Consider the following 24,107-nt stretch of genomic DNA (forward strand, 5'->3'; position numbering starts at 1 on the left):
AGCTGGCCGCCCACTTAAGCGTATACTTATCATCATCAATTTTTTAGAAATTAATAAAAAATAGGGTTAGAGGAGAAGGGTGATTAAATCGACTTCTTCTTCTCTTACCTCTTCTCTTCGCCATCTTCCTCTCTTATATAGTTATTAACATCTGTTCTATTCTGCTAATCACTAAATTTAATCTTGATATTAGAGGACTGATTTACATCTTGGTATCAGAGCGGGTTCAGTTCCTCTTTCTTCTTTTTTTTCTTTGTTCCTGTACACTCTAAAATCAAGAGAGTGTATGGAGAGATAGGTTCTCTATAGTATAGAGAATCACTTGCCTAATTGGTAGAAGGGTTTGGAGAGTTTAGTTTTGGCCAGATTTTGCCAAGAAGTGATGCTGTTTTGCTACTGCCCAAAACCCTAGCCAACTGGAGATTTTCGAGTTACCAGGAAAGGTGAAGCTTGGGTGTGGCACTCTGTGCTTGGAAGGTGTCTTATGACTGCTAAAGGAGGGCGGTTCTGGTTTGGAAGAGTTTGGGTTACTCTGGTAGGTGTGGCAGTGTCTTCTCTCTCCCGCCCATCTGCTGGATGGAGCAAAACCCTAGTTTTTCAAGCACCCAAGTTCTAGTTTGACTTCAAGTAAGTTTACATAGTCAAAATTTTCTGTTCTTTGATTTTCATTTGATTAATGGAGACATACGGAAGTGAGTTCAAGCAGGTGCTGGACCTGCTCCAGTAGATTCTGTTTTGACGGGTGTTACCACAATTAAGCTAGATGGGACGAACTATCTTGCTTGGGCCCAGTCTATAAAAATCTATGTTTGTAGTAGAGGAAAACTCGGGTATCTCACAGGCTAGATGCAAGAGAACTATACTGTTATAGGATGGTTAGTCAACTCTATGCAACCTCATATAAGCCAGCATTATCTCTGGATGTCTTTGGCTAAGGAGATATGGGACAGTGTAACTGAGACCTATTCACAAAAACTGAATGTAGCCAGAGCATACAAATTGAAAAGTGATGTGAAGAACCTGAGACAGGGTGAGAAGAGTGTGGCAATCTACTACTCTATACTAAAGTCCCTATGGTAGGAAATTGATGTTATGGAAACAGTGGTATGGGAGAGTAAAAAGGATGCTGAAATGTATAGAGAGCTAGTGGAGAGAAATAGGGTGTTTGAGTTTCTCATTGGACTCAACCCTGAGTTTGATATTATCATACATAACATTTTGGCCAGGGATGAGGTTACTCTTTCATAGGCATATGCTATGATAAGTAGTGAGAAAAGTAGGCGGCAGGTGCAGTTGCAGAGTCCATCTACAGAACATTTTGCACATGCGGGAATGAAACCGAAGGGCCCTACTGAGAAAAGAGAGCAGTTGTGTGAATATTGCAAGAAACCACGACATACAAAGGACACCTGCTGGAAGCTTTGTCCTAAACTTCTTCCTGATAGATTTAAGAACAATAATAACCCTAAGAAGGGCAGTCAAGTGGGAAAATCCAAGACTGCAAATGCTGCTACAGTGCTTGAAGGGGGAAGTAAGGAAAGCGAAGAAAAATCAACTATTGAGCAGTTGGCTGCAATGAAACTGGATTTTGAGAAGTATGGGAGGCTCCTAGATCACCAGGAAGCTACGGTTTCTTCAACTCACCCTTCCAACAGTACATCATCTTCATCGGCTTTTGCTCACTCAGGTACTCGTGCTTCTGCGAATCATGCTTCAGCTTCAAGTAATCGTAAAATCCCTTGGATTATTGATTCCGGTGCATAAGACCATATGACCAGCCTATCTAACCTATTTTGCTCATATCACCTCCTCTCTGGGAAAGAGAAAATATCCCTTGCCGATGGGTCCCTTGCCCCCATCTCTGGTAAAGGTGATATAAAGACCTCTGACACCCTGTTCTTATCTTCTGTTCTTCATGTCCCTAAGCTTAACACAAACCTCTTATCTGTTAGTAGCTTAACAAAGTCAATGAATTGCAGCATAACTTTCTTTCCCACTAATTGTGTTTTTCAGGACTAGCAGTCTCAGAGGATGATTGGGAGTGGCCATGAGGCGAACGGAATATACTTGCTGGACACACCAGATCAAGCTTTGGGACCACCTCATGGAGTTAACTTAGAGTCAGTCGTGTCAGAGTCTGTTAACAAAATTTTATTATGTCATTTTCGGTTTGGTCACTTGTCCTTTTCTGCTTTGAGTCATCTGTTCCCACATATGTATAAAGGAGTGTCTTTATCGAGTCTTCATTGTGAATCATGTGAGCTGGCAAAGCATTGTAGACATTCCTATTCAATTAGCAATAAAAGATCATTTTCTCCTTTCCATATTGTTCACTCTGATGTGTGGGGGCCATATCACATGCCAACCATGGGGGGTTATAGATACTTTATCCTTTTCATTGATGATTACTCACGTTACACTTGGATTTATCTCATGAAATCCAGGGATGAAGTACCAGCTATTGGGAAAAATTTTCATGAACTCATCCTCACCCAGTTTAATACCTGTATCAAAATATTCCGCTCTAACAATGCTAAGGAGTATTTTGAGAGAACCCTCTCCACCTATCTTGAAACTTTTGGGGTTATTCATCAAAGTTCTTGTTCCTACACTCCACAACAAAACGGGGTGGCAGAAAGAAAGAACAGGCATGTGGTTGAGGTTGCCAGATCCCTTTTATTTGCATCCCATGTTCCTATAAAGTTTTAGGGAGATGCTGTTCTTATTGCTACCTTTCTGATCAACCATATGCCCTCCTGGGTCCTTGGCTTTAAAACCCCTTTTAGTCTTCTCTTCCTGGATGAGGATCTCTTTTCTCTTCCTCTCTGTGTGTTTGGGTGTACTTGCTATGTGCATATTCATAGTCACCAAAGGCACAAGTTTGAACCCAAGGCTCATAAGTGCGTGTTTTTGGGGTATGCTTCCACACAGAAGGGTTATTGCTGTTTTGATCCGGTTCGTTGCACCCGCTTTGTATCTCGAGATGTCACCTTTGCAGAGTTGACTCCCTTCTTCAGTATTTTTCTGTCTCTAGCTGTTCTACTTCCCATTCCTTGTGAGTCCGATCATGGGGTGTCCACCTCTTCCACTGGACCTACCCCTAATGTCCCTGCTCCCCATCCTTCTTCTGCTCCTGCTCTCCAGAGGTGGTACCAAAGGCAGAGATTCAGACATGTGTAGGTTGTTTCCACTCCTTTAGAAGAGTATCTTGCCACTCCCATCATTCCTAAGGAAACAGGTCAGCCCTCTACTGACCCATCTTTGACTGTTCTAGACCTTGACCTTCCTATTGCTCTTCGCAAGAGCAAGCGGAAGTGTACAGCCTATTGTATATCCAAACACTTATCTTATAGCCTTCTCTCCCCTTCCCACTACTCTTTTCTTGCCTCTGTTTCTTCCCTTGTGATACCCAGGTTTGTACCGGAAGCTTTATCTCAAGCTGAATGGAGAGATGCTATGATGACCGAACTTGATGCACTACATAAGAATCATACCTGGGACATTGTGGACTTGCCGGAAGGAAAGGAACCAATGAGTTGTAAATGGGTGTTTACTATTAAATATAACTCTGATGGCTCTGTTGAGAGGTTTAAGGCTCAGTTGGTTGCTAAGGGTTACACCCAAATGTATGGCATTGACTATCTGGAGACATTTGCCCCTGTAGCTAAGATGACTTCAGTCAGGGTTTTACTTTCTCTAGCAGTTACTTTTAACTGCCCCTACACTAGTTTGATGTTAAGAATGCCTTCTTGAATGGAGAACTGCATGAAGAGGTCTATATGTCTCTACCTCCAAGAGTGTATGGAAAAGAAATGAAAGGCAAGGTGTGCAAACTACAGAAATCCCTTTATGGTCTCAAACAATCTCCTCGGATTTGGTTTGAGAGATTTCGGGCTGCTCTTGTCTCCTTTGGCTACATTCAAACACAATCTGATCATACACTGTTCTTAAAGAGAAATGACTCTCTGGTGACCTTCTTGATTGTTTATGTTGATGATATTGTGGTCACGGGTAATGACATTGAAGAGGCCAATAAACTAAAAGCATTTCTCAACTCTGAATTTGACATCAAAGATTTGGGAGATCTTCGGTAGTTCTTGGGCATTGAAGTTGCTCGATCTAAGGACGGTATATTCATATCTCAGCGCAAATATGTCCTTGATCTTCTTGCTGAAACTGATAAACTTGGAGCTAAACCCATCTCCACTCCCATTGATCCTAATCATAAGCTTTCTGCCACAGATGGTGCACCTTTGTCTGATAAAGGATTGTTTCAGAGACTGCTTGGGAAGTTGTTATACCTTTGCATGACTCGGCCAGATATTTCCTATGCAGTAAGTGTTCTCAGTCAGTTTATGCATTCTCCCAGAGATACTCATCTAGCCGCTGCAGAAAGGGTTCTGTGCTAATTGAAAGGTACTCCAGGGAAAGGTATTCTATTTGCTAAGCATGGTCACATGAAGCTGGAAGCCTTTACTGATGCAGATTGGGCAGGATGTATTGATGACAGAAGGTCCACCTCTAGTTATTGTGCTCTGGTTGCTGGGAATATTGTGTCTTGGAGGAGTATCAGTAGTTGCTAGATCTTTAGCTGAAGCAGAATACAGGGCAATGGCTCATGGTGTGTCAGAATTACTATGCTACGATCCCTTCTAGAGGAGTTGGGGGTGGACTACAAAAAACCAATGATGCTCTATTGTGACAACCAAGCTGCTATCAACATTGCACATAATCCTGTTCAGCATGACAGAACTAAGCACATTGAGGTTGATAGGCATTTCATAAGGGAAAGAGTCTCTTCAGGAGAAGTTTGTTTACCATTTATCACATCAGAAGAGCAACTGGCTGATATCTTGACCAAGGGAGTTCCCAAGGGGAAATTGACACACTATATAAGCAAGCTGGGCATGATTGACATCATGCTCAGTGTGAGGGGGAGTGTAAAGAGACTGGGCCGAATGAGCCCTAACAACGTCTCATGTGATACCCTTTATTTTATGTTGATGGGCCTCACTTAATGGGCCTATTATTTGTTCTTATTTTATTTTCTTTATGTAACTGCCAAGCTGGCCGCCCACTTAAGGGTATACTTGTCATCATCATCTTTTTAGAGATTAATAAAAAATAGGGTTAGAGGAGAAGGGTGATTAATTCGACTTCTTCTTCTCTTACCTCTTCTCTTCGCCATCTTCCTCTCTTATACAATTATTAAGATCTGTTCTATTCTGCTAATCACTAAATTTAATCTTGATATTAGAGGACTGATTTACATCTACAAGTTATAGCTTTAAGAACTTGGAAATTATCAACCAAGACCCCTCATGTAAAATATCATGACAATTATGTCCTTCCACACCATAGTAGTATAGTGTAAGAATCTGATTGGGATACCATTGTATACTCACTATCTGAACTAATCACCACCACATGGGATTTTTCCAAGAGTTTTATAACTGCTGGGACTCCAAAAATTATTTCCAAAAATAAATATCAATATAATAATAAGTAATCTTTAATGCTCTTTTAAAGAAAAACACTAAAAAATGTTTACCTAGGTGTAATGAAAGTTCTTGCTTGATTAGAACACTTCAAGACAATCCCTACAAAGCTTTCTTGAGAGTTCTAGTTAGGGCTACAAGTCGGGATACATTGGGCTAGGGTTAGGGTTTGGCCATTTGATCCCATTGAGCACAAAGCCCCAACCCAACTTGACCTAAGTTGAATTCCTAGTTACAATGCAAAAAGACTCTTCTCATGCTTACCTCAGTCACCAGGAGGCATTATACTAGATTCCTAATGCAAGTAGGATTTTTTACCAGGTAGCCTAGTCCAATTTCAATTCTTCTACAAAATTTCTAGTTTGACTAGGTAGAAAATGTATCTTAGGTAAGCTGGAAACAAGCAACAATGTCGTTAGCTCGATGCTTTCTTTCTAGGGGTGGTTATGGGTCGGGCTGGGCGTAGGCTAGGCTTTGCACCTGTGATAAGGGCTATAGCTTGGGCCTAGCTCTGCCCTGGCCTAGGTTTCAAGCATGAAACACAAGCCCAGGCCTGATTCTGGGCCTGTCTTTTATACATAAAATGCTAAATATATAAATATAAAATAATCTATACAATATGTATTACAGGCTGGGCCTAAAGTATTGAGCCTAGGCCCGGCTTGGAAAATTGTGGGCCTGGGCATAGGTTGGGCCTGAACACAAAACCTAGGCCCAAGCCTGAAATTTCCGTGCTGGACTGAAAATGATAACTCCTCCTTCTTACCCATTTTCATTCTTAAGGATAAATGCAATAATCAATACAACCCAATAAAAGGGGAATGCAAAATCCCTTTCTAGGTCCTAAGCAGTATTGTGAATCAAATAAAGTAGGCTAAAGAGAAACTAGATCTAATATCCGCAAGTCACATGTTGAAACCCGATTAGATCTAATAAAAAAACAGTACTAAAAAATGATTCCAACCATTATGAAGAACATAGTTGATCAAAGAACCACAAATCAGTGGCTGATGTCATCTGGCAATCATTGTTGTTATTAATGTGGCATGTCTTTCATGTTCCTCTCTCATTAACTTTTATAGTTGTAGTTGTAGATCCCACCTGAAATCTGAAATAAAGGAAGAAAATAGAAGAGAAGAAGAAGATGGAAGAGAAAAAAGTAATTATGGAAGAAGGTGGAAGAAAAGAGAGAAAGAAGAGAGTAGTTCGATCCCCTCCAGTCCCCCAATGTTATGTTTTATTCTCTTAGTTGTAATATGAGCACAATTACATCATACTCGTAGTAGGGTGGCCAACACTAAATACAACAACAAAAAAAAGAAAACAGGCCCACAACTAAGGTCCGCTACTTATAAACATAAAACATAAACATAACTAAAGAAATGAAAGAAACTAAGGTCCATTCAACCCTTCATTTCTACACTCCCTCTCAAGCTGAGCATAGATATCAATCATGCCCAACTTGCTTACACAGTGTTGTAACTTTTCCTTAGGGACACTCTTCGTCAGAACATATGCTAATTGTTGCTCAAAGGCAATGAAGGGAAGGCAAACTTCTCCAGAAGCCACCCTTTCTCTTATAAAATGCTGGTCTATTTTAATATGCTTTGTCCTATCATGCTGAACTAGATTGTGAGCTATGTTAACCGCAACCTGGTTATCACAATACAACATTAAGGACTTATCGTGTGCAATATGCATCTCCTCTAGAAGTGACCTGAGTCATAATAACTCTGAAACTCCATGTGCCATTGCCCTGCACTTTGCCTTTGTTCAAGATCTGGCTACTACTAACTATTTCTTACTTTTCGAGGGATAATGTTCCCCGCAACCAAGGCAATAGTAACTTAATGCAGATCTCCAACCATCAATACTACCAGCCTAGTCGACATCTGTATAAGCCTTTAACTTCATGTGTCCATGCCTAGAAAGAGAATACCCTTTCCCAGAATTCCCTTCAAGTAACACAGAAACCCGTTTTGCAGAAACCATATATGTGTTTCTAGGGCAGCGCACAAACTGACTAATCAAACTGACAACATATGAGATATTTGGCTGTATCATGCGAAGGTATAGTAACTCCCCCAAAAGTCTTTGGAACACTCCCTTGTCTACCAAGAGCTCACCATCACTAGCTGAGAGTTTATGGTTGGCACTAATAGGTGTATAAGGATGTTTTGCATCAAGTTTCCCAGTCTTCATGAGAACATCTAACACATAATTCCATTGGTAAATGAAGATGCCATCTTTAGACCTAGCAACTTTGATTCCTAGGAAATATCTTAACTCCCCTAAATCCTAATTTCAAATTCTAAGTTAAGGAAAGTTTTGAGTGCCTGAACTTCCTCTGTATCACTCCCTATAACCACAATATCAACAACATAAACAATAAGGAAGGTAACCTGGGTACTTCTCCTCTACATATAGCCAAACTCAACAAGTGCAACTCTGAATCTGTCAAACCAAGATCGTGGGGATTAATTGAGGCCATAAAGGGATTTCTTCAACTTGCATACCTTGCCTTGCATTTACTTATAATACATACCTGGGGAAAGGGATATATAAACCTCTTCAATCAAACTAATGTAATGGCCAGCCATAACTCAATGCCAAAGACAACAAAGCTCTTACTAAGGTCATTTTTGCAACTGGTGAGAAGGTATCCATATAATCAACTCCATATACTTGAGTATACCCCTTGGCTACTAGCCGAGCCTTATATCTATCAATGGTACCATTAGCATGATACTTGATGGTGAACACCCACTTACATTCCATTGGTTACTTTTCATGAAGGAAATCCACAATATCCTAGGTATTATTTTTGCGAAGTGCTTCTATTTAAGTTTTCATAGCCTCCCTCCATTTTGGTTTAGACAAGGCCTTGTAACTGACTTGGGTAGTTGAGAAGAAATAGAAGCGAAGAAAGAATAATAAGATGGGGACAATAGGTTGTAAGACAGGTGTTTGGAAATACAATGTGTTGTACATTTTCTCTTACCTTTTGTCACAACAATAGGTGGGTCCAAGCTTGGGAAGGGAGGTTCTTGAGCAAGCGGTGAAGGAATTGCCCTCTCTTCAGGAGTTGGGAGTGCTTGAGGCTCAATTGCAGATGAGGGAACAACCTGTTCATGTCGTAACCTTTGTTTTTGGTACCACCTTTGAACAATAAGATGAGTAGTGAAAGCTGAAGGACTAGTAGGTGGAGGAGGAGCAGGAATGAAAGAACTATGAGACGAAAACTCTGCCAATGGGGTAGAAGAAACTGTAGGGATTCAACGCCAAGGTCAACAAGAGAAGGCAAAGGAAGTGATGAAACAAGCAACTTAATGGAATGCTCCCCCTCATGAGAATGACCATAAAAAGGAAATGACTTTGTAAAGGTGACATCTATGGAGACAAAATGAGTATCACTAGTGGGATCAAAACAACAATAACCCTTTTGTGTGGAGACATACCCTAGAAAAATGCACTTCCGATACTTGGGTTTAGACTTATGTCTCTGAGAGCTAGGAACATGAACATAATATATGCAATCAAAGACATGCAAAGGAATAGGGAACTTCACCCTCAAGGAACAAGACAACAAAGGGAGATTTGAACCCCAAAACTCAAGAAGGTATGTGAATAATAAGGTAGGTAGCTGTCATAACTGCGTCACCCCAAAATCTCACTAGAACATGGGCGGCTAAAAGAATGCTCCCGATTACTTCAACAACATGTTGATTCTTTCTCTTTGCCACCCCATTCTGCTCTAGCGTACGCGGACAAGAACTCTGATGTATAACCCCAAACCTCTCAAAATATTCCTTAGCATTATCTGATTGGAATATCTTGATGTAGGTATCAAATTGGGTAAGCACAAATTCATGAAATTTCTTCACAAGTTTGGGTACTTCAGCATGAGAACGCATAAGGTAAAGCCAGGTATAATAAGACAAGTCATCAATAAGTAGGATAAAGTATTTATAACTACCCACTCAAGGTAAATGGTATGACCCTCGCACATCAGAGTGAACAATATGAAAATGAACTATAGATCTTTCATTACTTGCAGAATAATAGTTTCTACAATGGTTTGACAACTTGCATGACTTGCATTAGAACCAAAAGCTGCTCTCTGAAGTGATACTTGACTTTGCCCAAGCATATCCAACAGGTTTATCCCATTCGCTTCATGGCCACTCCCAATCACCTTTTGAGATTTCATGTCTTGAAAAGCATAGTAAGAAGGGAAAAAGGTTACATTGCAGTTCAAGGATTTTATCAAATTACTAACTAAAAGCAATTTAGTATTTAGTGTAGGAACATTAAAAATTGAGGATAAGGTGAGGGTATCTGAAGCTCTAATGTTTCCCTTGCCAGAGATAGGAGTAAGGGAGGCATCAACAAGAGAGGTCTTGTCTTGACCAAATAAAAGTTGATAAGTAGGAAATAAATGGGACACACTAGCCATATGGTCAGAGGCACCAAAATCAATTACCCAAGGTATCCTATAATTACCTAAGATAGAAGCATGGTTTGCAGTAGCACGAATACTTGAATGGGCATATGCAAAAGAGGAACCATTCCCTGAAGAGGAACCAGCTATAGTAGTAGATTCTAAGTGGTTGATGAGCTGTCCATACTTCTCATACTTTGCTATGGGAGCTACAAGTTGTTCCCCTATTGATTTCTCATCACTATAACCTTTTTCAACCTCAAAATAGGTGGCTACATTGGCATTGCCACTCTTCCTAGTTCCCACTCTTCTTATCATTATTGGTGTTCTTGAATCTAGGAGGTATGAGCTTTGGATGTAGCTTCCAATAGGTATCCTTTGTGTGCTTAATTTTCTTGCAGTACTCACATACCACATCTTTCATCTCAGTACCGGTCCTTGGCTCCATCCCAGCATTGTCTTTTGCTAGAATGTTTTGTTTGACAATATCATATCCAGTGAGGAACTCGAAGACCCGATTTCCCTCCACTAGCATAATGACATTATTATCCTTGTCAATATAATGACTTTGTTACACTTATACATTGTTAACACTCCCCCTCAGCTAGTTATAGATATCATACATGCCTACCTAAGGAACTCCTTTGGTGAGACAATAAACTAGTTGATCTCTAGACTAGAAATAATAAGCCTCACCATTAGTAACGCATTCTCTAATAAAGTAGTGGTCTACTTCAATATGTTTAGTGTGATAATGCTACATAGGATTGATGACAACATTAATTGTTGTCTGAATATCACAGTGTAATTTCATAGGCTTCTCAAACTCAACTCCAATCTCACTTGAGAGATTATTAAACCAAAGAAACTTGGATATCCCAGGATCCATAGCTCTATACTCCACCTTTGCATTAGAGTAGGCAACAACAAATTACTTTTTAGACCTTAATGAGGCAATATTACCTCCAAAAAATGTGCAGTATTCAGATGGTAGACCATCTATCATCAATAGATCCTACCCGGTTAGCATCTATGAAGGCTTCCACCTTAAGATGACCATGATTGGAAGATACCCTTTCTTGGATTATCTTTCAAATGGCACATAATCCCATCCATTGCCTATGTATGAGTTGTTCTTCGATGATGCATAAACTGGCTAACCAACAAAGTTTTCAAGGGCGCCTTATCACCTAGTTGCCTAGGCGATGGATTTTTTTTAAGTAAAAAATATATATCCTAGGGTAGTTCTCTAGGTTCCATAGCCATATTTCCTTAACAATTATCCATAATTTTCATAAGAAAAGTATAAACTTCATGTTTAAGTATAGAAAATCAACATATTAATGAGAAGAAAAAGAAGAAAGGAAAGAAAATTCAAAAAATATAGGCATGAACCTATATTTTTGTTATAGAAAAAGAAGAAAATGTGTTGATTAGACAAAATTTTAAGTTCTTTACTTATTGGTTCAGGTTTGAAGTCTTTGATGGTTCAATACAGAAGTTATCAATGTTTGTGTTGATTAAACCTGACAAATAATAAAATAATAAAAAGGAATTAGTATATAAGAAAAATGGATATTTTAGTTTAATTTTTTTTTTTTATAATTATAATCTCAAAAAATTAAGAATATAAAAGTATTTTATAACATGATATACAAAACTGCTTGGGGATTTGGTGAGGCGAGCCTCCAAGGGCTCCTTGTCACCTAGGCATTGCCTTGACAACTATGCTAATCAAACTCACATCATAGGCAATATTGGGTCATGTGTGACAAAGATACAACCACCACCCTACAAATCTTTGAAAGACTCTCTTGTTTGGGAAGGACTTCCCCATCATCAGCACCTGACTTCAGATCAACAGGAGTCTCAACAGTTTTGACCCCTAACTTTCCTCTCTCTTGTGATAAATTTAACATATACCTTCTTTGTGAAATAATTACTTAGATCTAACCACCTCAATGCCAAGGAAGTACTTGAGTTCTCCAAGGTCTTTGATTTCAAATTCAAATGCTGAGAAAGCCTCCAAGTTAACAACTTCAGTAGGACTATTTCCAATAGACAATATCATCTTCATGACAAACAACACCATCACCGAGTTATTTACCTTCTTGATGAAGTGAGTTTGATCAGCTTGAGACTAAATAAAACCAATCTTCTGAATGGTTCCCCTAAAGTGGTCAAACCAATTAATTTGTAAACTTTACCTTGACTGTTAACTCACCACTGAGGAAGGCACTTTTACATCCATCAGGTAAAGAGGAAAAGAAAAGTGAGATGCTAGAGAATGAATGGCCTGAATGGAGTTCATCTTGGCAATAGGAGAAAGGGTTTTTAATAGTCAATACCATATGTAGAAGTATCTACTAAGTGAGCTTTGTATCTTTCAATTGATCCATCATCCTTGTGTTAACTGCCCATTTACAACCAACTAAGTTCTTGTTCTTATACCATATTATCCAAGAAGAAATCAAGGAAAAATGTAGAGAATAACAGAAGAACAGAAAATTGATGGAGGGTCCAAAAATCTGGGTTGGCGATGCCTAAACTTCTATTTATATTAGGGTGGCAGTACAACTTAAGGTAAAAAGACTAAAGTGCCCTTGCAGCACATACTAACACAATCGCAACTCCTAATGATTCATATAGCAGATAGACACCAAATAGTGCATCCAAAAAGGTAATAATAAAGCTGGGTGGTAAACAGTTCTGAAGAAAAAAAATTGTAAATATTCTTCAGACCTCAGAAAATTATGGGATACCTCTAGGAGATCTAGAAATATGCTTCTGGTCAAATATTACAGAATCCATACACAGATTCAACCCCACTAATTTTCCACCTTAAAATAAAAAAAGAATACTAGATCTTTTTAAAGCATCATTAAAAAATGTATGAAAATTACTCTAAATTCACGGCTGATCAGGATTTAGGTTTCTTAAGATCTGGTGATTGCTGACTGTGCAGCTGCTAATGCCACCCATATGGCCGCCAGTGATGTCAGCAACACCTTGGTGACTGTGTCAGACTTCTCTATTCAATATCAGTTACTCTGATACCAAATAACTCACAAATTGGTGGCTTATTGTGAATGAAATCACAAGAAAGAAATGGGGTGAGAAAGTCTATTGTCTCTCATACCCCTCTATCATTAACATTTTATAGTTGTATTTCAAAATTCAAATAGCCTCTTAATAGGAACCTAATCATCAGCCAAATGCAATGACATTGATACTCCTATACACTGTTAACAAAATCAAATCTTTCAATCTTTTATTTTTCTGGTATTTCAAAGTAAACTAGAAAAATATCATAACAGTACCTTTTAATAGAAAGCAGTACATGAAAAACTTAGTAAAAGAGAACCTCCTCAGATTCTAGGGTTCTTACAAATTAAAGTTTCAGGTCACCAGAATACTTCATGACATTTCTATTCTGTTCTATCAGATTTTAGGGTACTTAGGCATTTAAATTATATGCCATTAGAACACCCACTGACGTATCTATACTGGTTGATGATGTCAATAGAGTCCTTTACCTGTTGATGACTTCTATTGATCGTGCAATAGCTCTCAATATAAAATGTTGATTTGTTTAATAGTGTGGAAAGGAGATTAGATAGAATGAGTGGATAAGAGAAGAGAAGAGAAGAGAATAGGATATATGAGAGGAAGAGAAGAGTAGATTTAGTGTTTGGGAGAATAGATTGTTAGGGCCGGATGCTCCATTCTACTGATATCATCTGATAGTTTACAAAGACAACAATAATAATCCTCATTAGTATTTAGTAAACAAAAACGAAAAGACAAAACTGCCTATGAACTTATTCTTTATTCTCTACATATAGCATCCCAAATCACTCACCACTGCCCCATATCTCTGCCTAGCATTCAGAGTGTTCATACTTTTTGCAATAGTTGGCTGCCCTTGGCATTAGCACACATCTTGAATTCTCGGCATTGTCACTCTTTCACCTTAAACAATTGATTTTTGTCATTCTTTTTTTACCAAATCTATGATTTGGGTAGTTGAGAAACAGATGTCAGAACAAACACATCAGTTTGAGGTGGAAATAAAACAGTGGGTGAGAATTTGTAATTTATGTAGTTAGTGTACCATATTATTGTGCTCTTCTACTACTGAAATATGTTTTGTCATTCTGTTATGTATTTTTTTTTGCCAAATATGGGTATTTAATAACTTCTACATATAAATGACAAGAAATATAAATAAACTCTTTAATGCGGAGATAGATTCACTTGGACAACCCATAACTCTCTTGTGCAGATCTAGTTCTCCAGGGTTCTTATATAGGGCTCATGGCTGAAACTTTTTTAAACTGCCTAGGGAAGCTAAACTAATGAACATGACAGTTAAGGGGATGTTTGAAGGTTGACGAATCAAACCAAGTGGTTTCACCTCCATCTTCCTACTTATAGTTAAGATAGCATTCCAAAAATCTGCCTTATGGGCGTACATAAAATGAAACCACCATTCTGAATGTTAATAATTTCTCTTGGAAAGAAAACAAGGTCAAGAGCCAGAACCTGACAGGATGCCTGTTAGTTCCACTGAATGGAATCAAGTACTTTAAACATTAAAAAGAGAATAACTTAAGAAAAGTATTAAGTTTTCAAAAGAAGGGAAATACAACCGACTGATAACAGTCAAAGGCAAAGTTTTACTACTTGAACCAGTGAGCTGAAAAAATCCTGGTAATGGAATCTGTAGCTCATATCTAACTTTATTTTTTACTTTAATTGTAATCAACCTACAAAAGTGAGAAAAAAAGGTTATATATATGACATATTGACACTTACAGAGAGCCTCCTCCTGCAGGACCAATTGCTTTGAAAGTAGACATTAAGGTCATCGAAATGCCATTTGCAGCTCCTCTTTGATGTTGGGGCTACAATTGCAGTGTCATGTCAAAAAGTGTTTAGCAAGAAAGAAAATTAAAAGGGAGTCCAAAAACAATAAAGAGTAGGAAAATATGAGAAATAAACTTACAACAGCACTATTCAGAAGAATAAATAATCCAGTAAGAGTTACCACCTATTTGAATAAACAAAAACCCTTAGGAAGATGACAGTAGATAGAGAAAATGTTAAATATGCTCTTATGTAGGATGAACATTAATATTAATAAATATTATTAATAGTTCAGGGGTATTTTAGTTATTTGAACTTTATCACATTATGTAATTACATGGTGTCAGGGGCTATTTAGTAATTGATAATTATATGCATTAAAAGAATAGCACGTTGATGCAAAATAGAACACTTTGTCTTCGTAACATTCTTCTCTACACTGTACCTATTAGACCAATCACTGACTTTATTGTGCTTAGAGTACATCTTGGTATTAGAGAGTGTTTTTTTTTTTTTTTTGATTTGGAAACACGATTTGGCTTCTGATGCATCATTACCCACAGCTGATGTCAAGAGGCCATATGGTATGACAAGCCAATCATCTTTTTATAGGAATTTTATGGGCTTTTGTAGACTTGGTGTACTGTTGTATAATAGGACTGTACATACTATAATATCCTTGCTTAATGTTCCATCTTCTGTGGAGAATTCAATCGAGAAGATGCAAAGGGATTTTCTTTGGGGTATTAAAGGCATTGAAAGAGGTATCATTTAGTAAAATGGTATTTAGTTTGTAGGGATAAGAAAGATGAAGTGCTTGGCATTGAAAAGAGGTACCATTTAGTAAAATGGTATTTGAACAGTGAGCTCTTGGGTAAATGGCTTTGGAGGTTTGAGGTTGAAAGGAATGCTCTTTGGAGAAGGGTAGTGGATTTTTATGGGACACAAGGAGGTCAAATGCTCATATGGGGTGTGTGTTTGGAATGGGACTATGAGCTTTCAATCAGCTTTCTTTAACTATGTTTCTTTTAAGGTCGGAGATGGTTCATCTATGAAGTTTTAGGAAGACGTTGGGTGGGAATGATTGCCAAATTTTGTGACTTATGTCCTTGACTGTACACCTTAAGCAGGAAAAATGTGTCTAACCAATCTTTGATTTCCCACAATCTTCCAGGTGCTCCCTCTCAAATGCTCATATGTGTCTAACCTCTATGATACCTCTATTCTATTTTCAAACTAGACAGCCTGTATGGTATGCATTACCTATCTATAACTTGTAAGTATTGCACTCTACCATTTTAATTCATTTTTTGTACATGCAACACACTTGTCATTTGTAAATTTATATAGCGAGAACATTGTTTTGTCAACAAAAAACAAGAAAAGATACACAATTTTAGCAATAAAAATCAAAGCACAATCAAGTAAAATACAAAACATAAATGGCAATCTATTAGATACAATGCTTATATGTAAACACAATATTGTGGTAAGCCTTTTTTTTTGTTAAATTTGAAGCCATTCAGGATTTACTTGTGCTCCCATCATTTCGATTTTCTCATTATAGTTCTCCTAAAACAATGGGTCACATTCCTTATATAGATTGACCTTGGCTCCTACACCAAACTCTTACCACAATATTCTTTATGTACTTATAGAGAAAACCTACAGTTCAAGAGAAAGCTATTGTGTTACCAACAAACTTGGTAGAATTATCTTCAGCACACTCTTGAAAATACAATTTTTTATATCGTTAAACTATTTTATAAGTTCATTTCGCCAAAACAAAATGATTTTAATGCAAACTCAATGAAAATTGTGACAAATTGCATCTTCTTATTAACAGAACATTCAGTACCTAAGGAATATAAGTTCAGGTTAAACTTGACTTACAGATAGGACATTCTTCAATATGGAAGCACAATTTATCACTAATTGAAGAGTGAAGCCTGATAGCCAAGCTATAAAGGGATAACTTGACAACAATGGAATTGACAAAACCTGTATATTCAAAGTACTGGAAATTTAATGGTGTACAAATTTTGTACATAAAACACAAATAGACAAATGATAAAATGTGGGGTTAAATGTATACCGCTGCAAGGCGGGAAACCATTATTGGCCCGAGAAATTTCTCAATACTTGGATATAGGAAAAGCTGAAATAGCAGAAGACCAAAACCTAATAATGTTGAAAGTGGTCAGTAACACAATTTTGTGAATGTAAACGTGTTATTAATAAACAAGGACAAACAAAAAAACAATTAAGGGGAAAAACTAGGTTGTAACTTGCAAGACTATCAAGGTTCAACAATGCATGCCCATTCATAGATATGCCTTTACCTTTCTAGTTTATCAATTATTAATCAAAGCTTCAAATGTGAACAGAGATATTGCTGTACATAGTCAGTGTACCCTATGTGTACATCTATCTCATTTTATCATTTGCTTCCTTTCCTTGTTTTTATTTTACCATTGATTTAGCCCTGTTATATACAGTAGTTATTAGACACACGGAAAATAGTGTCATTTAATCCATTATATTTAAACACTCTTAATAAAATAACAATATGGGTGGTGTCTGTAATAATTTTCAGGGATTTTCCTTGAGGTATTGTAGGGCCAGTTCGGTATAATTTTTCTTTTTTTTTTTTTTTTAATAAGTGTTTGCCTTGTTGGTGATTTTTTACCACTTACACATTGTAATAATCCATTCTTTTTAATATTTTTTTTCTTCTATTAAAGAAGTAATACAAAATAAACAATTTGATCCTTTAAGACTTATTGGAATATGAGTATTTCCTAAATACCAGAGATTGCAAGAACTTCACCAACACTTTGAGATGAGAAGCCCAAGCCTCCATATTTTCTATCACTAACAGCCCATAGTGAGAATACCTGTAAACATAAGAGGTTGATCATTAATGTAAAACAGAACAAAAAAAGATTGGCATCAACTAGAAAATCTAGACATGGGAACGATAAAAAAAATATTAGACTTAATCATGCATTGATATTTAGAAACAAAGCAAGAAGAAAATAGAGAAAAAACTGAATTCCATAAACAGATGCTTTCCTCCAATAAGAAGACTAGGCTTCCTAGACAGAGTTAGAAATGGAAACAGAAGATAACAGGGATATGAAATGTTTATAAGAAAAAGAAGTGATCAACGGATAAAAAAACCAGGGATGGGATGCACAGTACAAGTGTGCTTACCTTTCCTAAGAACAATGCAAAGGTATTGAACTGGGTGAAAGACTGGTTTTAGAAATGGAAAAGAAAAAAATAGAGCAAGGGCAGAGCTGCAGTTTTATTTAATGTAAGAAAGAGAAAATACAAAAAAAAAAAAAAAATTAGAAACCTCTTTACATTTCTATTCATTCTCTCTTTTTCTCTTCTCAAAACCCTTGGGTCTTTTAAATTTCAATAGAAAAACTTTAAAACAAAATACAAATGGTATATAAAGTATATAGCAGAATGTATTAAAGCACATGTCAGTAAGATGTAGAAATATGAATGATATTATAATAAAAAGGCACATGTCAGTCTTTGGTAAATACAATATATAATAAGGCACACACCTTAAGCAAGGTGTTTAAGCGATGCACCTAGTCACCTAGGCAACACTTGGACTGGTAAGCAGAAAGCAGACAAAGAAAAGAAAAGAAGAACACTACTCCCTACACTACCCCTATAATAAAAGGGTACATATATAATAGAAGAAACAACTAATAAATAAAAGAATAAGCAGAACACTACTCCCAATAAAGAAGAAAACCCAGGAAGAATGACATCTGCATGCTTAAGAACACTTTTATGGTAGATTGAAGGTCTCTAAAAGTACTCTTCCCCAGTCGACCAGTACTTAAATAGAATTCCAAGTAAAATTAAATGTCTCTTCTGCCCTATGAGGTGGGACACAATTGAAATAACAAAAAACAAATATAAAGTTAGACCAAAATTACTAATGTACCATTGCTCTCAAGCCATCTGAATGTTGTACATTAGTGATTGTGATGTAAGCACACTAATTCCAATACCAAAACAGAAACGATTTGAATGTTGTACAGATAAAAAAAACCCAAAAAATAGGGTTGGGAACTTAGTGAAGAAAAAACTCCACAATTATCAATCAACTTGAATTACTACAGCCAAAACCAAAATGTCCTCATCTTGATTGTGGCACATTCCAAAAAAACTGTATTTTCTCGATTTTCTCAAAGAAAAATCATGAAAAAGGTCAAACTGGCTTTAAATAAATGAGAAAAATATGCTTAAACTCATCTAAAATGACTCTTGATCAAGATATAGGGTTTTCTTCAGGAATCACCAACATCCATACAGCTTGTTGACATCAATGATGATGTTGACAATCAATTTGGTGCAAAATCAATCGAAGATGTGCCACTTGGTGCTCTGATACCAACTTGAGTTTGATTTTATTCTCAAATCAATAGATTGAAGAAGGAAAAAGTAGAACTAAAGGAGCACAACAGACACACAAATGAGGTTGAGAGAGACAGAAAGTTGGGCAGTTAGCCTAGCCCATTTATTCATATTTCAATAAAGAGCAATCTTTGTAAGGACAAAATAGAAAAATTGATTGAAGAGGATCTACACAACTAACTATCCACATCGGATAAGAAATAAGTTTCAAGTATACTGCAGAATATTCAGAAAACAAATAAATGACACACCCACATCTAATAAGAAATAAGTTTCAATTCTATTGCAGGATATTCAGAAAACAAATAAATGAAGCATGCATAAAGATAAACAAAGTTAAAACAAGAAAGCTGACCTCTGCATAAGCAATCTCATGAAGTGAGAAAATACAATATACAATTATAGTTGACATTAAGGGCCAATTCCTTAAGAGGCTTAGTCTGGAAGGTGGCCCAGTTTGTTCAGTTTCTTTCATTTCTTCCTTCTCATCAGATCTATGTGAAGAAGCTTCCAGTGCATCATATGATTCTTCCTTGTTATTTCTGTTATGCTTATGCAATGTTTCCTGCAATAAAGATCCAAAAGTCATAAGGTAAAAAATCAAATATTCTGCAAAGGTATAAACTAAAGATTATTCAAGAAATCATTTAATATAATGATACATCCGGTGGACATGTATAATATTTTCTTTTCATTTGTTCATAATATTAAAGTAGAAAACTGTTGATGCGCAGCAATAGGCTTCAGCTACAAGTATTAACAAGAAAATAAAGAAGAAAAAAATTAGAAGAGGAAGCAAGAATAACTCTACTATAGCTATTGTCTGTAGTAGAAACAGAAAATAACTCTGTTCATTCCTAAGCAGAATAGAAAAATTATTAAAAGAGTATAAGTGTATAATAGAATGTTCTTTGCAAGACTTGCTGTTATAGACCAAAAGGAAGCAACTTCCAACTTGTACTTTGACTCTAACTCCTTGTATTCAGACAAACAAAATAGAAACTCCGTATTCAAACAAGGATACTTTTATAACTCTACTAATTCTACTAGGACTAACTTAACGTAAGGAACCAAGAATTACTTAAAATATAACCAACAATTTTATTATAAATAATAATCATGATACTTACTATAAATAACAATTATGGCAATTACAACAGATAGTAAGTCTTAAAATTACTATAAATAGTATATTTCCATAAGATTGAAACATAACTCTTAAAGACTAAACCAACATGGACCAAACTTAACATAAAGACTCAATAGTAGATGACACGAAAAAATGGGGTCCACTAGTTAACCTATTGAATTCGACTTTAATCATGACTTGTAGAACTAGGGGTGATTATTGGACCAGGCCAGGCTTAGCACCTATGATAAGGCTTAGAGCCTAGTCCTAGGCCCAGGCCCAGCCCAGCCCGGACCTTGGTCTATATAGGCCTAGCCTAAGCATTGGGCCTATGTGCATAAAAAAATGAAAGCTTAATTATTTATAAAAGTTCAAATTATATGATGTAAATTTTTATCAATAATAGAAAAGCTTTAGTAGAGATTCAAAACAACTTCCCTTAGCCCTCCCATTGAAGTTCCAATAAATTACAACCAAGGATTGAAATATCGATGCGATACGTCCGATATGGAGCATATCGTATCGTTATAGTTAGCGTCCGGCACGGGATACACTACAATTGGAGATGTATCCTGTTAGTCATGCGTATCGGGCCAGTACGGGTGTGTATCGGTTCGTATCACATTGTATTGGCTGATACATATCGATATAGACCGATATAGAATGATACACTACCCGTGAGACGTGAATGTGCATACGCATACTCTTCTACTGAAAAAGAAAGTTGCAAGGATTCGAACCCGCGTTAAGAGCTAAGGGAGAGCTTAACGTCCGCGACTGTATGCCACTACGCCACTCCATCTTTTGTGCTCATGAGTAAATGAATACAGATTTTATTTCATTATTACTTAAATGAAGTTCAAATAAATAATACATATTACAGTTAACTCCAACTAAAAATTAAAAAAGTAATACTTAAAATCAGTATTTTATAAAATAATAGAAATAAATAATATATCAAATCCACATTTATATAAAAATTTTATTTGAATCTTAAAAAAGATTATAAAAATATAATATTAATAAGAGAATAATTATTTTAGTACTTAAAACTTATAAATTTGCACATGATATATATATATATATATATTAATTTACATTACAGGATATAATCTTAAATTAAATCTATCAAATCTACTAATCTACATTTATACCAAAAAAAAATTTAATTAGAAAATTACAGGAATAAAAATATAATAATGGAATAATCATTTTAAAAGTTAAAAATTATGAATTTGCATATGATATGTATCTTAGAAATTTTAACAGATTTGATATATTTTAAGTTGAGATTCTACATTTTATAAATTATTAATGGATATTTTAATTTACATGGAGCATTTAATATTTGGTTGACCTCTTTGTTAATGTAAAAAAGTAAAAATAGTAAAACCGAAAATAATTGATATTATAATTAAAATATAATAGGGAAATATGTTTTGCATTTTGGACTCTTGATTGATACATTATCAATAAAATTGCATGATATTATGCGTCATATTATATTTATTGTAATATATTTTTTCCATATACACCATTAAAATATATATTCTATTTATTTACACATTATTTATGGTTATTTGACCTTAAATTTAATATTATTAATGTATTATGAAAGTTTTATGTGTTTCCCTAGCATATCCATATTTTTCGTCCGTATCCATGTGTTTCCAAAGTGTATCTGTATCCAAGTTGTCCAATACAATACTCGATACCGATACTTTAATCCTTGATTACAATTGAGCCCAAAAGAAAGAATCACTATCCACCCCTTAGTTTGCTAAAACATCAGCAAAGGAATTAATAGCACTTCTTTTAACTCAAAGCATTTTTAGTTCAATGTCTTGTGTTAGCCACTTAAATTTCTTCCTTTCATTGTTGTAGTTCCAAAGCCCATTCCTTTCTTCCTTCAGCTAGCCCAGCACCAGCTTGAAGAAGTCTCCTTCAATAATCAGCTTTCTAATGCTCATACTCCTTTTCCTTTGTACTACTTCCATTATATGATGTGTAAATGTATGATACGTTAAAGAAAATATTTGCATCATCCCAAACTAGGCCAAGCTTGGCTTGAATTTAGGCCTATGACACAAAAAAATAGGATATGGTTTCACTCTAATTCATAGGCTTGGCTTGTCTATCCTTTTATAGATGAAGGCAAGGCCTTCTTTCTAATTCCTAAGCAATGTGGAACTTGGGACAACACTCAATACTTTTGCACTCATGTGTCAACTCAATAGTATTGCACTCACTATTAAGTGTTGTCCCAAGTCCCACATTGCTTGGTAATTAGAATGAAAACCTTGCCTAGGAGGACAACTCCCATATGTGAGTTGATCAATGTGTCAACATACAACTGTACAAGTATGTATAATATAAATTAAATTTTTATATAAAATATTCAATATAAAATAAAATACATATGTACGTATATAACATATAATTATATTTATATTTTATTACACATAGTACATAATATAGTACTTTATAATATGAACATATTATAAAATATTATATATTATTAACTATTTTATATATATACACATTGGGCTGAGCCAGGCCTACACAAAAAAAAAAAAGAAAAAAACTAGGCCCAAGCCCAAAAAATTGCAGGTTGGGCTGGGTCAGGCCAAGAATGATCACCCCCATGTAAAACCCAAAAACCAGTCATCCTGAAGCCTTCAGTTAGGGAACTTCCACATGTTTGACTGAACTGAAATTTTGCAGAATTTATGCACCATAAATGCATGTTACATGCCAGCCAAATCAACTAAGTTTTGACTAATCAAACAGTATTCTTTCTGGTCAAAAGTGCATTCTACCATCGAGATTTGCTAAGTATCTTCTTTTGTTATTGCGTTCCTTGTTTGAGTTATCAAAAAGAAAAAAAAAAAGTTGTATTCCGTGCTTCCCAGTTTGTATCAAATAGGATCCAAACGAAACTCTAGTTTTCAGAACATCCAAACACCAAGTGGGACAGGGTCACTAAGGGTCACCAAAGCTTCCTCACCAATTGAATCTATCTTATGGGTTTATTTAGCACTTGGGTCTCCTACCCGCAAGACATTTGAGCAACACATTGGGCACATCTCCCATATTTGTATAGTTGTATGTTGTTATTCATGAGGAGATGTTCCCAATGTATGGCTGTAGTCTCTTGTGGGTAGGTGTGGATAGAGTTCTTGTGGGTAGGAGATCCAGTCACATCTATGGGTTAATATAGGCTTCTCTGTATTAAAACGATTAGAAATTTTTTTGTCAATTTTTAGGTCTAGATTGAAGTCTCTAAGAGAATACCTAAGCCCCATGTTCAATTTATAGATAGTCATTATTGGAATTGAATCTTAAGGAGAGAACTAATGAATTATCTGATAAGCTTTCTATTAAAAGAATTGGTCAGTAATCCAAATGGAGTATTTTAGTCATTTTGTAGAAAGTCTCAAAATTATAAGCAATGGAAAAAGGATGTACATTTGTTACTTTTTTCATCTCTCAAACCATTTTATTCTCTTCCTGTCTGAAGTCAGCAAAGCGTATAGAAATTTCTGAAAGCTGACACTAGTCTATCTGGAATGAAAGACAAAAGTATTATAAATGAACATGTAAAATATTGATGATTAACTCAAGAATCAAGATAAAGATAGTTAAAGAAAATGGGAAATATGGGCTGAAAGAACCGGAGACAGTAGCTTGGTCTTTTAGGGGAGGGATGAGGAGATTCAGGTGG

At 36.1% G+C, this 24,107-nt stretch overlaps 1 protein-coding gene across 3 annotated transcripts in view; it reads right to left on the reverse strand.

Moving 5' to 3' along the window:
* The window catches only part of LOC148845668 (putative peptide/nitrate transporter At3g43790), an 81,800-nt gene that overhangs the window by 19,039 nt on the left and 38,654 nt on the right, over positions 1 to 24,107 (reverse strand). For 2 of the 3 annotated variants that reach the window (XM_088953277.1, XM_088953279.1), the window contains 6 exons: positions 19,610 to 19,819; positions 17,618 to 17,705; positions 16,904 to 16,989; positions 16,702 to 16,809; positions 14,948 to 14,992; positions 14,758 to 14,846 (listed from right to left, as the gene is read on the reverse strand). In XM_088953277.1, the coding sequence (XP_088809403.1) occupies positions 14,758 to 14,846; positions 14,948 to 14,992; positions 16,702 to 16,809; positions 16,904 to 16,989; positions 17,618 to 17,705; positions 19,610 to 19,819 (626 nt within the window). The remainder of the gene's footprint in view (positions 1 to 14,757; positions 14,847 to 14,947; positions 14,993 to 16,701; positions 16,810 to 16,903; positions 16,990 to 17,617; positions 17,706 to 19,609; positions 19,820 to 24,107) is intronic. The other variant, XM_088953278.1, reaches the window with a different exon arrangement.

The sequence above is a fragment of the Nelumbo lutea genome, chromosome 7 (assembly GCF_056320005.1).
Source record: "Nelumbo lutea isolate HS-2025 chromosome 7, American lotus-T2T, whole genome shotgun sequence".
NCBI lineage: Eukaryota > Viridiplantae > Streptophyta > Magnoliopsida > Proteales > Nelumbonaceae > Nelumbo > Nelumbo lutea.